This window comes from Mchenga conophoros, linkage group LG12 (assembly GCF_057382185.1).
Source record: "Mchenga conophoros isolate Kocher_MC1m ecotype Shallow Benthic linkage group LG12, M_conophoros_male_GT1.1, whole genome shotgun sequence".
NCBI lineage: Eukaryota > Metazoa > Chordata > Actinopteri > Cichliformes > Cichlidae > Mchenga > Mchenga conophoros.
The window spans coordinates 4,638,655-4,654,800 of record NC_140537.1 but is presented as its reverse complement, the minus strand read 5'-3'; the positions used below and the strand labels follow the sequence as shown (position 1 = coordinate 4,654,800).

General features: G+C 43.9%; 2 protein-coding genes and 1 long non-coding RNA gene across 4 annotated transcripts; 2 read left to right on the top strand and 1 right to left on the bottom strand.

Annotated features, from left to right (window-relative positions):
- The first annotated feature begins 1,448 nt into the window (after positions 1–1,448).
- Positions 1,449–3,011, top strand: LOC146561953 (fatty acid synthase-like). The gene is made up of 4 exons (XM_085293073.1): positions 1,449–1,825; positions 1,956–2,054; positions 2,495–2,746; positions 2,874–3,011. The coding sequence occupies exons 1-4, from the start codon at positions 1,736–1,738 to the stop codon at positions 3,009–3,011; spliced, it is 579 nt and encodes a 192-aa protein (XP_085149199.1). The 5' UTR covers positions 1,449–1,735.
- Positions 3,012–3,461: 450 nt separating this feature from the next.
- LOC146561952 (uncharacterized) lies at positions 3,462–9,087 on the bottom strand. 2 transcript variants are annotated; one of them, XR_014894590.1, is made up of 2 exons: positions 8,447–9,087; positions 3,462–5,480 (listed from the first exon to the last, which is right to left on the bottom strand). It is a non-coding gene; the product is annotated as an uncharacterized LOC146561952 (long non-coding RNA). The 2 variants fall into 2 exon arrangements; XR_014894589.1 differs by lacking the exon at positions 8,447–9,087 and adding an exon at positions 5,949–8,234.
- A 5,073-nt stretch (positions 9,088–14,160) lies between these two features.
- On the top strand, positions 14,161–15,663 carry LOC146561951 (ribosomal biogenesis protein LAS1L-like). The gene has a single exon (XM_085293407.1). The coding sequence runs from the start codon at positions 14,263–14,265 to the stop codon at positions 15,514–15,516; it is 1,254 nt and encodes a 417-aa protein (XP_085149533.1). The 5' UTR covers positions 14,161–14,262; the 3' UTR covers positions 15,517–15,663.
- The last annotated feature ends 483 nt before the right edge of the window (positions 15,664–16,146 follow it).

Genomic DNA, 16,146 nt, shown 5'->3' with positions numbered 1-16,146 from the left:
GCTCCAGCCAGTGTCCACACTGCCAGAGGTCTCCACACATGCTGGTTCGGTGTCTGTCTCCGCTGAAGGGTCAGAGGAACCCGTTTGAGCTGTCTGTCTCGGCTGGAGGGCCCAAGGGGCCCATTCAGCCACCTGTCTATGCTGAAGGGTCAGAGACCTGTTCGGCCTCCTGTCTCCTTTATAGTCGAAAAAGATGTGCTCCTGGTGCACTGGCCATTGCTGCTACTCAAATCGAGCGTGGACCTGGACCTCCAGCAGGCCCCGGGGACCTACGTCACACCTTGCTCTTGTCTCCCTTACAGCTGAAAAAGGTCCATGCTTGTGCCCTGGCCCTTCTGAAATTCCCTCTCCATTTAGCCGAGGCAGTGAGTCGGCCTCCTGTCTCCCTTACGGTCGAAAAAGATGTGCTCCTGGGCGCACTGGCCCTGCTGCTACTCACATCGGGCATGGCCCTTGCCCTCCAGCAGGCCGCGGGGACCCACATCCTCCCCTGCTCTACTCCCCCACTAGCTTCTTCTCCTGCAGTTACCCTCCACCACATATCCAGCACATATCCAGCTAACCCTAACCCACTACAATTCGTCCTGATTGTAGCACAAGTGGAACCAATAAGCAGGATTCATTGGCAAGCAGACAACCAGTTCCAACTACTGGGAAGAACCAGTGCGATGCATTTTGTGGTACGCGTCGTGGTAGCTCCTGCTAGGATTTAGGACAGACCTGAGGCTGATGAGAAGGATCTGGGTGTTGCAGGGCCGTCCTGGCTGACACGGCGCTGCGTGAAGCTCTGGGATGCTGCCTCTGGACTGGCACACTGGGGTGGTGGTTCCCCTGTTTAAAGACCTAGACCTGAGCGTGTGCTCCAACTGTCACACTCCTCAGCCTCCTCTATGCCAGGGTGTGTCTGTCAGTCAGGCCTCTGATTCAGGAGGAAGCAGTTTGTGTCCTGGTCATGATCACTGGAGCAGCTTGTTATCCTCTCGACTGCAGGGTCTGTGGGAGTTTGCACAACCAGTCTACATGTGGTTTGTGAGGCTTCTACTTTTGTAGGATCTTCATCTTACAGTACAAAGAGCCTTTGCTGCAGCTGTTGTTGTGTTTTGGCGCCTCATGGATAACTTTTCATGTCATTTGAGTTTCAGGTTTGTTGGTGTTGCTGAGCTGTGTGCATCGTCTGCGTGGGTTTGTCAGCATAATGGGGCTCATATTAAAATGACTTTACAGTCACAGAGAAAAACTTTAAAACACAAAATCAACACTTTGAACCATCGTGGAAACTACGTGTCCTTACTTGTCATCAAATGATGAGTGTGCGTCCTCACCAGGTGTCACAATCATGTGTATCAAAACGTGTGTAACTGTTAAACAGCAAAATGTGTTAAAGCTGAAAGTCTGACTGTTCAAAGGTGAAACTACAAACACTTGTACATATACAGCTCCCTCCATAATGGCCTGAGGAAAACCAAAGACCTGATGTGATTTCATGTTTTCTTTGTTTCACAGTTTAAAAGTTTGTGGTTCTGTTCTCAGACCTTTGTCACTCACATGTTGTGCATCAGCTGTTTATGTCACTGTGCAGCCAAACTAACTCCCCTCATGTGTTTCCTTTGCAGCTGCTCCTCTGGATAGCATTGAGTCCCTGGCTGCCTACTACGTGAGCTGCGTCAGGCAGGTGCAGCCGGACGGCCCGTACAGAGTCGCTGGATATTCTTCTGGTGCCTGTGTAGCATTTGAAATGTGCTCTCAGCTGCAGACCCAGAATCAGCCTGTGGAGTTCCTGTTTCTCTTTGATGGCTCACATTCATATGTGGCAGCGTACACACAGGTCAGAGAAACACTCGCGCATCTTTATTTCATGTATATGCTGTATAGCGTGTGTGATGTTGGTTTTGAAGGATGAGCTCTGGTCACATGATCTGCATGTGAACAGGTTTAACTGTGTTTTTGATTTGCAGAGCTACAGAGCCAAGCTAACACCCGGCAACGAGTCTGAGGCTGAGACTGAAGCCTTGTGTGCCTTCATCCAGCAGTTCACTGGCATTGAATACAACAAGGTATACTGTCTCTGACCCACAGGTTCACACACAAGTATTCCTTTATGTGGCATCAGCGTTAAAGGCCACACAACCTGAGCTTTTGCCTCACGGCGCCTGTAAGGTAAAGATGGTGACTGTAACACAGTCTGGAGCTGCTGTTCCAGCACAGTCTGTGTGTGGTGCAGGTTTGACTCAACAATGATGTGATGTTTGGAGCTGTTATGGAGACTAAAGTAAAACATGCGGTTAAATCAAACCTTCGTACAGTTTCTCACTGAAAGCTGACATTTGTAACTCCTGAATATCAAAACATCTTCATTTTGCATTTTCATATACATAAGATCTGTGATGTTCATTAATTATGTGTCACTTACTTTTCTGAAAACAACAATATCTCCGCGAGCACGCGGTAACGTTTGCTATGAACTTACAGTCGTCTCCATGGTTACATCCTACAGCTTTTGGAGACTCTGCTCCCGCTGTCAGACCTGAATGCACGCGTCAGTGTGGCCGTGGACCTAATCACCTCCGCTCACAAGGACATCGACCGAGACTCACTGCACTTTGCAGCCTCCGCCTTCTACTACAAGCTAAAGGCTGCTGATGCATATGTACCTACTGCAAAATACCACGGCAGCGTGAAGCTGCTGCGCGCCGAAACCAGCAGCGAATATGAGCAAAACCTGGGAGCTGACTATAAGCTCAGCGAGGTACCGATGCACATTTACATCAGTCTGTAGTACTTATCTTCACTGTGCGTGTGTGCGCTTGTGTGTGTTTCTATAAACTCTGTCTGAGCCTTCCAATGTTCAAACTGTGTACTGCGTCTTTCTTCAGGTCTGTGATGGCGAGGTGTCGGTCCACGTCATCAAGGGAGATCACCACACTTTCCTAGAAGGCGCGGGGGCGGAGTCTATCAAGAACATCATTCATAACTCGCTGGCTGAGCGAGCTGTCAAACCAAGGGAGGGTTAAACATCCACCATCTCTTCACCCTAATTCCTCAGCTTTCCCCAAACTAGACTGTAAATGTGTCGTTATAGGAAGTGTTTGCACTGCTTATGTTTACACGCTACTGTTATCCTAATATCCCAAATGTTAATGGTTAGTGAACCAGTCGACATCCCATCATCTCACAGCTCCATCGATTCCAACTGCAAGTTTTGTTTTTTGTTGCCATATGTTGTTGTTTGCAGAAGTTCATCCCACAACAAAATAACGTGGTTAAAAAATGAATGTAACAAAGTAACAAACACTGACACATTGATTGAATCCTGAATTACATAACATCACTCAAATTGGTGTTTCTGCTCATGCAGACATCAGTAGACAGGCAAACGCGCTGCGACCAGCCTGATGAGCGACTGTGGAGGGAGGGCTGACCCTGCAGCCGTGTTTCTGCACACTAACTACTCGTAACACAAGTTGGAGGCATTTCTTTATTTTGTGATATTTGTTTACTTTTCAGTCATGTGACCACACAGTCATCAGTTACAGTGGCAACCAGCAAATGTTTACGTTGTCAATAAGTTAACAACAAATTAAGTGTTTCATAAACTGTGTTTTAACAATGACACTCGTGTTACTGTAATTTACAGACCAGTTATTTCACTAATTCAGAAGAAAAACTGCTTCTCTTCATGATGGACTGTGTCAAACACACGCTGTTGTTCTGACAGACGCCTGTGACAGAGGCGTCGCTAAGGACCAAATGTGTCTCTTCAGAGGTTAATCAGAGATGTGAATGATCACTGTAACAGTGAGATCATATTTACTGATGTAACCTCTGAGAAACTGTTTCCTTTTAAAGGCTTTGGTCCAGAGATCTAAAACCTCAGCAAATAATCCAAACCTGAGTACAACAGCTGGCCTGAGACCTGTGATTGGGTCAGTGAAGGAAGCTGCTGATTGGAGATGAATGTGCTGAGGAGTCACAGTACGATGGACGTGACAATAAAGGCCTCTGTGTTTTATTGTAACATTTCTGTTATGTTTTGTAGGACTAATAAGGGCCTCAACAGTCGCTCAGTGTTTTCCTTCATTGTAACGAGCCTGTCCCGTTGGATCTATGATTCCTGTGCTTTTGTTGTCGTTACTATTTCTGATCATTTATCTTGTAAATATAGTTTTTGGGTTTTGTTTTTTAGAGGATGGGTCAGTTTATCAGGGACTGAAACACAAATCCTGTTGGCCCAGAAAATTCTTAGTCGCTGTTGGCGCCACCCGACCGTTTAGTTCAGACCATTAAAGTAACGACTGGTTCTATATGACACTTTTCTACATGCAACAAAGGTGGTGATGGAAGGAGGAGAACAAACTTTTTTGTCTGTATTTAATAGCACAATGAAGACCAGACAGCAAAGCAGGGAGGGAGAAATAAAGGGCCTCAGGTCAGAGTTGAACCCGGCCGCAGCATTTACCCCATGACCAGGTGACGTGGTCACCCGCCCGACCCTTACGCACAGCAGTATTTCACTTCAGCTACCAGGAGTATGTGGGTCGAGCATGCAGACTGAACTTTAGCTGCATGTTAGAAAGCCGAGTTTATGAATGAAGGCTAGAACAAATGTCCCGGCTGAAGGAGGAGGGGCTGCAGAGGTGTATAAACACAGGTGGGCGGGGCAGGGCTAGTGTGCAGGATGACTCAGTGACCTACACTGACCCGTGTTGGTGAACATTTTGTTAAAGTTAAATGTTTTCAAGCTGACAAGTAAATTATCCAGCGAGCTAAGTTGAGCTGACCGACGTGCAGTAAGGTTTTCATGCTCTTCACTAACAGCTGATCGCTGAGAATATATCAACAGTAATAATGTCCTGTAATTCCCACGGCTCTGTATGTCACACCTGCGTATGCTTCCCCATCACATTCATCACCTGTTCCTCTGGTGTCTCTGATTGGAGCACGCAGGTGTGTGGAGCAGAGTGAAATCACACACCTAATGCTGTTTTATTCAACCTGGATCTTGGAAGTTTTGATTAACATCAGTGTCAAACATGAACTAACTCTTTGTCCCCTTCAACATTACATGTTGTTTTTTGAAGTAACAGGTTCAGTGATCTTAAAAGGCTGCGGTAACGTGTCGCTGATAAAACACTGAGTCATTTTCAAATTATTCACTTTAGTTCAATTCAGCTTTATTGTTTTATGTGAAAGTCTCCATCCTGTGTCCTTCACTTATCTTTATCCCAGGTGTGAATTGTTCACAGGACTTAAAAGAAGGACGTGTCTGTGGAAAAGGCTCCGGCCAACCTAAACTCCTCCCTCATCAGGACACAGAAGAGCCGCTGAGGCAGCGCCTTGGAGTACGCTGCTGGTCGCGGCACACAGGTGCGCAACAAGATCTCCCGGCCTGCTGGAGGAGGGAAGTCTGGTACTCTGCTGCTTCCCCCAGTTTGCTTCTTGTCAGATCCCAAGTCCTCATCGACGGGCGCCAGAAGGGCAGCCTAAAAGGGCAAAGGTCAAATGTTAGCAAACAGCAACCGATTCTGAAGAAATGTGCTGTGTGATATTCAGAAGTACTGTAACCCGAGTCTCCCACAGAGACCTGATCCAGACTACAGCTCACAAACACAGCTCCTCTACTAACACCTCACTGCAGCTGCACGCTGTTGATCCTGTCTGTGATTAGAAATGATTTCAATAAAGTAAAACAGAGGCTCGTTTTCTATGAGCGTAAACAGGGATCTCTTTTTCAGTCTCAGTGTAACAAACGTGTTTACTGAATAAGTCTTTCAGTAAAAATGTTTTTGTTAATTCAGTAAAATCTGCAAAGATGACTTGTACTGTTGGCAGCAACAAACAGAGACAACAGAGTGTGGGACAGACAGGAAGTCAGGACACGTCTATGTGCTTCACAGTGGGACTAGAACATGAACATTTCTACACACACCACAGGCAGCAACTGTGCAAACCTCCACGTCACCAAAAACACCCTGCAGGTCCCATCAGAGCAACGGCAGAGAAAACAGATGAAAGGTCTGTTAGAGAGAAAAACGCTTCGCTGCTTTCTTACCTGTATGACACCAAAAGGGTTTTGTTTTTTTAATAATAAAGGCTTCATGTTTTACAGTTAAAGGTAAAGCTCATGCAAACATGCAGGCTTATTTGTCTGATCAATGCAAAAGTTCAAACATGTCTCTTTCAAGCCTCATTATCAGCTGAGATCATAGTAAAGACACAGACAGGATCCTGATCCATCTGTTCTTTATATAATTACTGTTTTTACTGTAATGTAGAATATCATGGACATAATACACAGACTGCAGCCTAAATACTGCTAAAAACAGCTCTTTTTATTTTTAAGGTTTCACGTATTAACCTTTTATTATAAAAGTCACCTGATCCTTAGCAGGTGTGTATACAGAAATACACCAGGTCATTATTTAAGCAAAGCGAAGCCAAACTGCTCCTGTGTGACAGATGAAGTCCACCTTTAAACAGCATTTAGATGCTGCTAATGAAACTCGATTAGTGGCAGCACTGGTCTGTGGGCTGGGGACACTGGTGCCACCAGTACAGCGCGCACTTTTCACAGCGCCACCATGTGGACCAAACTGTATTCTGGGTCAAACCTGATGTTTTATCATTTACACTGAACAAAAATATAAACGCAACACTTTTGCTTTTGCTCCTGTTTTCCATGAGCTGAACTCAGAGATATGAAACATTTTCTACAAACACAAAAGACCCGACACTCCCTCTAAGCTGCGCGCGTACACAATTGCGCACTGCTGGCACGGTCTCTGCACAGAAAATCTGCGTTGCGCGCACAAAAAAAAAAAAAAAAAAATTCACCTGAATTGAAATTAAAATGAAAACTTTAACAATCCTGTTTTGCAGTGTTAGTCAGTGACTGGCTGCTCCCGTATAGGATTAGAACGAGGCCACCTTATCCCGTAGTCCAGCCAATCACGCGATTCACATTCGTATATACGCAGCTAATCAACGTCGCTGTCAGGCTCTGACGCGTCCTTATGCGCCGACACCGGTGTTTTAGCAAAGCGGCTGATGTGGAGTGAAGCCACGTTAATGACAACGTGTACAACCATTGGAGATGTGAGCAGGACCGACGGAACAACTGACGGGAAAAGTGTGGACTTTATACCAGTTTTTAAATTGTGTTGATCGGCCGCGTACAACCAGAGTTATGATAAAAATATCTGCAATGTTTGGTTTTCTTCCTGAATACTGTCGTTGTTTATATTTACTGCGGGAAGAAACGGTGAAAACGCCGTTTTATAAGGAAAACGCTCGAAAGCCTGTGAGCAAAAACAACACCCCACCACCCTTTCCTATTGGTGGAAAAATGTACCATGTGGACCAATCAAAAATTATATGGCAAGGGTTAGAAACGGGAGGAAGTTTTAGGAGTGACGGCGGTGCTTGGAGATGTGAGAGATTTGCGACGTTTAGCGCAAATCTTATGTAGTGAGTGTGTAGTGTAGTCAGCAGTTTTGTTGTGTGTGTCAGAACAATGAGGCGACTGCTGAATGTTACAGGTGTTACAGCAGTGATACATCTGCTGTTGTCCTGCAGGTATCAGGCTGTTGTTCTCCTTCATCTCATAGTGGACACAAATTATTTTTTGGAGTGGCACAAATAATTTGTGTGGCATCAGATTTGATGCAGAACAGCTGATTGTTCTGTAAATAGTTTGAAATGTTTAATTAAAAAACGCCTTGGCTACATTTTTAGGTAAACAGCTGCAAAAAACTTTGTTTGCATAACTCGGTTACTTTTTTGAAGAAGTAACTATATAATTAATTGCCCAACATTGGTCATTATATCCTGTATTTTGCAGACAGAGTTACAGACTCTCTCCCAGACCACAGACTCATAATACAAGTCAGAGCTTTATTAAAAAAAAAAGAAAGAAAGAAAGTTGTGTTTTCAAAATTAGAGTTATTTTTACTTCCAATAGTGTTAACATACTGCACAGGTCAGGAACAAGATTTTTTGTTACATTTTCATTGTAAGTGGGCTGAAGCAGTTAATTAAAAGTAGTCTAACATGCCACACCTGTGAGGTGTGGCATGTCAAGGTGCTGATTAGACAGCATGAATATTGCACAGGTGTGTCTGAGACTGCCCACAATAAAAGGCCACTCTGAAATATGCCGTACATGTGTAGCACAATGACACACATGTCGCAAAACCAGTCAGGATCCGGTTCAGCTCATGGAAACAAAAGTGTTGTGTTTATATTTGTGTTCAGTGTAACAAATACTGAGACGTCTAATAATGTTGTGTGTTGTTCATCTGAGGACGCAGCAGAGAACCAGATTATTTTTATTATCCTGTTTGTCTGTTATGTGAAGCTTTAGAGGATGTACCTTATAAAGACTGAGTGTGTTTATCGCACTATGTTAAATGTAACTGTGAGCGACACGAGGCTTACTGCTCATGGTTACCTCATCAGTGGTGAAGTCAGCCAGCTTGATGCAAGAAAGAGGAAGAACAAAAGGATGAAAGAGCAACACACAGATGAAAAACAAAAACAGACTTTCTAACCGACAGAGCTGAAATCTGAACATGTCACCAGCTGCAGGAGGCAACGCTCTGAACCACGTCGTTCCTCCTCCAGATGGAGCTTTTACTGCCTATAGTCTCTTGACATACAATGGTTGGATTGTCCTATGATACTGTATCAGCTGAGCCTCAAATTCTTATGATCTCGAGCTTCAGTCTCAGTGAATCCTTAGTTGGCTCAGATGCATCATCTGGTGTTTGAGTGTAACAAGGTGGTTGTAACACAAAAGGTGTGTATGTGTTTGTGTAAACAGGTGAGTGTGGTTTGTAGTGTCCAACTAAAGCAGCGTGTCTAACCAACCACATCTCCAGGGCTGAATCAGGTGACCACGAGCCATCGCTCCACAGCTGCTGAGGGAGCTACAACCCTCATTCAGCCTTTCATAGACATACGGCAATGAACTGTATGAACAATAAACTTTATTCATACACACAAATCCCTTTAGGGTTGTGTCAGCGAGGGCAAACGTGCCACATCAAATACATGGAGCTACAAGCTGTGGTGACCCACTGTCAGTAAGGGAGCTTTATTACACACACACACAGCATCAAATCATAACAACAGTTACCTCAAGCTACTTCTATGTTATAAGGCAAAGACCCTGCAGTTACACAGGGAAACATTAGGTGACCGTCTGTGAGCGACAGTGGGAACCAAAGCCTCTAACAAACATCCATCGATAGATGAGGGGCAGACGGGCTGAATGCAGAGAGGTCTACTAACACATGTTGAGTGAAGAAGAAACACCCAGTGCATTATGGGGAACTTAGACCTATAACTTAGACCTGTGTGCGCCTTAGCATATGCTACTTCCGGCGCATAGCGCTTAGTTTCCGGTGTGATATTCGCTCCTTGTTCACGGTCGGGTTTTTCAACCAAATGGACGAATCAAGTGGCAATTTACATTTTTCGAGATGTCGAATGTATCTGTAGATGATGTTGATCGACTTGTCGATATTTCCCCCCCGCGCCTCAGAGCAAACGAGAGAAAGGATTCAGATTTTATACTTCTCAGTATCTGTAAACAGCGCTCCCTCGTTTATCGCGGGAGTTACGTTCTAAAAATAACCTGCGATTGGTGAAATCTGAAGTAGCCAACTTTATTTTTCACAGTTATTATCAATGTTTTAAGGCTGTAAAACCCGTCACTACACACTTTATACACTCAGACCGACATGAACATTTTCACACGTTTCTCTCCTGTTTAAGCTCTCAAAGCTCAAACCTTCGTAGACAAATAAGTCCAGTATTACAGAAACCAAAGATCAAACCGTGTTTTCAGGTCCAGCACATGAGAACAGAGCAGCTGAGAGATAATTCAACATCAATGAATCATTAATGAATCAATGAATCAGCGATTCTGTACTGCACAGGAGCAGTGGCGTGTCTAGAAAATTTTTGTTGGGGGGGCCAGGTAGGGGCACAGATTTGGAGAAGGGTGGCAGATTTAATTGGCAGATAATGTTTTAAAAAAAAATTCTACCAACCCTTAACCATAATTCAATAATCCTATAAACCTAATAACCAAATGCACTTTTAACTCTTATTAGAATGAGATTTTAACCACTACGGTGCAAAGTTTTTAGATACTGCGTTGATAAAGTACAAGAGATACAATCAGTGCTTTGTCAGTGTTTACTCAGCATTCAAGGACAGCAATATTTGCATAGTATTTTTACTGACATATACTGCACATATGTTTTGGGCAAAAACATTTTTGAATATTAAAATACGAACATTTGTAGCAAACAATTGACAAATTAGCCATTCCAATGCAAAACTTTCTCTGCCTGTTAAAAAAAGAAGATAATCTTCTCACAAACTGGTGTTTGATTTTGAAACAGGAAAAAAGTGGAGAAACAACTGAAAAGACTAATATTTGAATAAAACCTGAAAGCAAGTAAATACTTTCTATGCTGCCTTATGGTAAACTTTGGTAATATTGATAAAGAACAACACTGGCTGATGATGAAATACATTCAGCTGGCATGGTGACACTGCCAGTATAACCTGCAGGGCTGGACTGGGACAGAAAATCGGGCATTTTGACTACAGACCGACCCACCAGGTATTAAAGCCATAAAGCCTTTGAATGAAAACAAACCCTGTTGTGACAGTGATGTACAGTCTTTTTGGTATATGTATGATTTCTATACATTTTACGTCAGATAAAAACTTTGGTTGTAAGATTTAGATAATTATTTAATAAAATCTAGATATTTTAAATGAGAATAGGAAAGAAAAGTATTTCTTTGTGCCCCCTTTCCCTGTTAATGCCCTACCTGGCCCCCTGGCAAAACTTTGCTAGACCCGCCCCTGCACAGTTACCAGCTGTCAGCTACATAAAAAAGGATCCTGGTGGGTGGTCTTCACGTTTCCCTCTCACCAGATATCCAAACGACATCATGACCAGCAGCTTTACAGCTGTGGCTCCAGCAAACATCAGCTGATACTAGAAATTAATATTAAATAAATTCTAACAACAGCCGATCAAGCTTAAACGTGCTGCTGTTGTTTAGCGCGACATCTGCTGGTTTCGTCTTTCTGGCGCAAAGTGGGCGATAAACAAACAAGAGAGAAAAGCCGATCAGCTGATCATCGATCAGTTTCATGATTGAAGTAGCAACAGGAGAGGGAGGATGAGAGAAGAGGCAGCTGTGCAGCGTAAAGACAGAATAAATCCAGCTTTGTGTCTTTTTCCATTCTAGCTGAAGTTCGGGACAAACTGCGTCTCTTCTCAGCTCAATACGAAACGTGTAATATTTTCTCTGATTGAGGGACCATTCCATTTTTTTAAGGAGCCGTTGGCAACTCTACTAACTAACCTTATGAATAAAATAAAGTTCACTATCAGTAACATCATAGCAACCGAACAGCTGTATAAAAACTCCAAGCTGGCTAGAACGCAGTATGAGTTATTGCAACTGACAGTAAAAAGTCAGCACAACGAAAATAAACTCCACCTAAACTTAGTTCATATCTGACCCAGATAGACTGCAGGTCATAACTTCTTACCTGAAGTTCAGTTCACCTGACACTCGGACTGGCGGTGTTCCAGATCTACTGGCGTTTAGATCAACTGGCGTTGGTCGAACAGATGTGTGGCAGTCTTGCGTTTCAGTAGCTCCTACCGACAAACCAGCAAAAAAAACGCCAAATGTGTCATCTGTGACACTTGTGAGGTTATCTCAAACACACTCCGTCAGTCTTGATGCTGTTGAACAACAAAATGTTTAAAAATGTGGCGAGTTTACCTGGTGATATCCTCATGCGCGGCGCGATCACGAAAACAGCAAACAAGTAACACCACGCCGATGTTGTTCACAGGACAGCAAGAGTAAACGATCGGGAGACTCTTGTCGTCGTTATCGTTCCCCTCGCACGGTTTATTTCTCCGAATTCAGCGTTTTTGCTTCACAACTACAGCGTGCTGTTTACTTTGTGCACTAACATGGAGTCGAGTCAACCAGCGCCACCTCTGGCCAAGTGCCACAGCCTACAGCCAGATCAACCTGTGACACACATCTGCACCACGTTTGAATTCGTGTCATGCACATTTGTACCTTTCAATTGTGTCTGTTTGTGCGTCATGCAAATAAACCTTTGGAAAGAATGAAATGATATCATGTATTTATTATCAGCCTACATTTGTACAAAATTCCAAATTATATACACAAAGTCATAGAAATCACCACTCCAATTGGTCATCATGATTTTGATATTCTCTTTTCCCATAACAATGAAATACACCTTGGACAAATATGACACATCGATATTTCATTAGTGTCGTCACATCACATCCTGTAAGCATCATCTGCCTGTGTCCTTTCCCTGGAAATTAATATTTCCAGCCAATATAGGCAATCCATCAACATGGCTGGAGAGTTGGTAGTTATATATAAAGTCAGTGACTCAGGTGTGTCGCTTGGTTTGTCATCTGTTTGTGAGACTGGAGGAGACGCAATCTTGTGTTTTAAATCTTAGTTAGGAAGATTCCTGTTTTAAAACAAGCACGTATTGTGAGAAATGCAAGAAGTACATCTGCAGAAAGTACACAGTTACATTCTGTCCATCATGTGGACAAAATTGAAAATGTTGAGCATTGAAAAACTGAGAACGTTGGGCAAGTTCAAAAGAAATGTGTTTGTAAGAACGAAAAACCAAATTGTTCCTAAAATAGTTATGGAAAGTCTAACTGTTGTATGTCTGTGTTCTACATGTTTATCTGATGGGAAATAAAGTTGCTATTATTTCATTGCAGTTTTTGAACAATTCTGAGTGGATTTACACAGTACGGATCTAAATGACCCGCAACAAAATCAATGTCATTTTTTTGTTCTTCAACATAATACAAGGGTTCATTTCCAAAACTTGCCTATGATCTTCAATTTGTAGCAGATCCAGCTGCTATCACACAGCAGCTAGAGCAGTTTCAAATGGAGGTCAGTCCACTGCTACCACCTGTGGCCAAATACCATAGCCCACTACTAGATTAACTTGTGACACATCTTCACCTGCTGCTATGATGACATTGAGTAGAGGCTGAGTGGCTGCACTTACCCCTGGTACATTCAAATCTACCCACAAACATGTTGAAAGATGCAATGGCAGCAATGTGGATTGTCAACACTAAAAACAATCAGTAAGCAAAGACAACAGGGATCACTTTTTACTGTTTATTTAGCACCCACAACATTTGTAGTCGCCTTCTGCACAGGGAAAGTCCACACACACTGTGTGGTACCACTTTCCACAGAAGGTGCATTCAGTCTGCAAGATTGAATGAGATTGTCAGAGTCATTGTCTGACTGTTTATTACTGATCACCTGCTGTACATTCACAGTAACTGCCATCTCCTTACAAATGTTCATTAGATTGACCACACTTATACAGACTGTATATAACAACCAACTCTAAAATGTTTTTTCTCAGAGAAAAGACACAGACAGACTACGCTAACGACATGTGATGTTACAACACTAGTGAAATATTGGTGTCATTTCATTCTTTTCAAAGGTTCATTTGCATGACGCACAAACAGACACAACTGAAAGGTACAAATGTGTTGTGCAAGAAACGAAATCAAACGTGCTGCAGATGTGTGTCACAGGTTGATCTGGCTGTAGGCTGTGGCACTTGGCCAGAGGTGGCGCTGGTTGACTCGAGTCCATGTTAGTGCACAAAGTAAACTGCTCGCTGTAGTTGTGAAGCAAAAACGCTGAAACCGGAGAAATAAACCGTGCGAGGGGAACGATAACGACGACAAGAGTCTCCCGATCGTTTACTCTTGCTGTCCTGTGAACAACATCGGCGTGGTGTTAATTGTTTGCTGTTTTCGCGATCGCGTCGCGCATGAGGATATCACCAGGTAAACTCGCCACATTTTAAACATTTTGTTGTTCAACAGCATCAAGACTGACGGAGTGTGTTTGAGATAACCTCACAAGTGTCACAGGTGACACATTTGCCGTTTTTTTTGCTGGTTTGTCGGTAGGAGCTACTGAAAGGCAAGACTGCCACACATCTGTTCGACCAACGCCAGTTGATCTAAACGCCAGTTGATCTGGAACAGCGGCCCTGGTAAGATTTGTTAATCTTATCACGGATCGCCAGCAGGGGAGAAAGGCCCGGCCGCTGAGGCAACTGGCTGGAAACTTGAACATCCCCGAGTGGGTGGTGGATCTGAGGCACGAAATCATGCATGGGACTCTTCCTTCTTTGAAATGGTGCCGAAAGGGATGTAAGGTGGCCCTGGAGTGGCTCCAGCAGGAGTTTTGGTCCAGACAGCTGGGAGGAGGCCCCGATGAGCAGCTCGTTGCCAGGCAGAAAGAAGTGGATGCCTGCAGAAACGCTCGGGAGCTGCTGATCTCTTTTCAGAAGGACCAGTACCAAGCTTTTGATGATGGGTCTCCTGAAGACAAGGGGAAGAGCTTGTGGCAGGCCCCCTTAGCAGACATGAGTTGTTTGCTGGGTGAGATCAAGCAGTTTGCACTGGGGTCCAGGGAGCTGTTGATTGATGTGCTGCTGGAAGACGGTTTTCTTGTTCCTACCATGGAGCAGCTGGAAGCATTAGGCTGTGCAACATCTGACAGTGCCAGTCCCACTGAGCCCAGAGTCCCACAAACCTTCCTGCGCTTTTGGCTGCCCCTGCTAAAGATGCTTAACTCTTCGTCTTTCATTCACCTCTTCCTGGAGAAGCTCTTTGTGGAACTGAAGCTGCTCAGCAAAGAGCCCAACGGTCACAGGTGTTTCTATATTTCTGCATGGATTTCAGAAGTCTTCCTCTGCAACAACAACAAATTTGAATATCATTTTGAGACAAAGTTGCAGAAGAAAGCCAGAATGAAGGACAGGATTTTCATCGACCGCATCAAGCTGAGGTGGCAGCAGCTTCTCTCTGCATGTCTGGATGCCCCCTGCATCAGCACACCTCACCTGATCCAGCTAGTCCTGGATGACATGGAGCATCCCCCCCCTCAGGAAACCAGAGAGAAGCTGTTCCAGCTCTGCTCCATCTACACACAGACAGAGCGCTCAGAGGCCAGCACACCTCTGCAGCAGCAGCAGCCCATATATACTGTGAGTATGCTGCTGGACCAGATGCAACACTCCTCACCGATGGACTCGGAGAGAAGTGAGGAGCGCAAATGGGCAGACGTGCAGGCTGAAAGAGCACTTGCCCTCAGAGGTTCTCCGTGGCAGGTGTGCACTGATAATGTCACATGGAAGAACTATGACCTTGGTAAAGTTCCTGGACAGTCGGACGACCCGTCGTGCCTCATGGTGGACAATTATTCGATAATGACTGTGTTTGACCAGCCAGTGGAGCTGGAGAGCAGCGCGACACGTAGCAGCATCCCCGGGGCCTCGGCTCCAGCCCGGCCAGCTGAGGGCCTCCTCTGGAGCAACAGCGAGCTCAACAAACTGAAATGTGGACTGAAGCTTTTTTAAGTTACTTGTGTTATTTTTGTTACTTGTGTTATTTTTTGTTTTATGTTAAGCACAAGATTGTTGTTGTTGTTGTCATTCCAGCCTCCGCTGACTCTTGTTGTGCTAGAAGCAGTTTTGAAGCAAAAATACAATATTCAGAAGACAAAATGTTGTGGGAGCTTTAACCATGAGCACAGTGCAGGTTCAGCAGTTGTGATTGTTTCTGTCCAGTCGAGCTCGTTAACTAAACATGTTGGCAGAAGCAGAAATAAAACTTTCAGAAGACAAAATGTTCTGATTTAAAGAAGGACCAAAGGAAGGAAAGCATAGGTTTTGATTAAGTCTGATAAACTAGAATTATAAGGTATTGTTACATTAAAAGGAGCAAAATGAAATAAAAAGGCTATATCAAAAACAGGTTATAACATAGGAAATGTGAGGTTTTAAAATGAAGTTAGTGTCAGCGTTTTAAGAGAGTGGTAAAATGATGAGTAACGTTGAAGAATATATATAAATACAAGTCTATAAGTCAAGAACATAATTAGGATAAGGCTTTTGATTAAAGAGTCCCAACTATGATAAGTTAGGGAGATGCAGGAAAAGGTGTTTTGTTTCCTTTGCAGAAGATCTCGGCGACCACAGGGGGTGAGG

Coding starts and splice junctions, on each gene's coding strand:
- LOC146561951 (XM_085293407.1), top strand. CDS start 14,263: ATGCATGGGACTCTTCCTTCTTTGAAATGGTGCCGAAAGGGATGTAAG.
- LOC146561953 (XM_085293073.1), top strand. CDS start 1,736: ATGTGCTCTCAGCTGCAGACCCAGAATCAGCCTGTGGAGTTCCTGTTT. Junction 1,826..1,955: donor ATGTGGCAGCGTACACACAG/GTCAGAGAAACA, acceptor TTTGATTTGCAG/AGCTACAGAGCCAAGCTAAC. Junction 2,747..2,873: donor CTGACTATAAGCTCAGCGAG/GTACCGATGCAC, acceptor GTCTTTCTTCAG/GTCTGTGATGGCGAGGTGTC.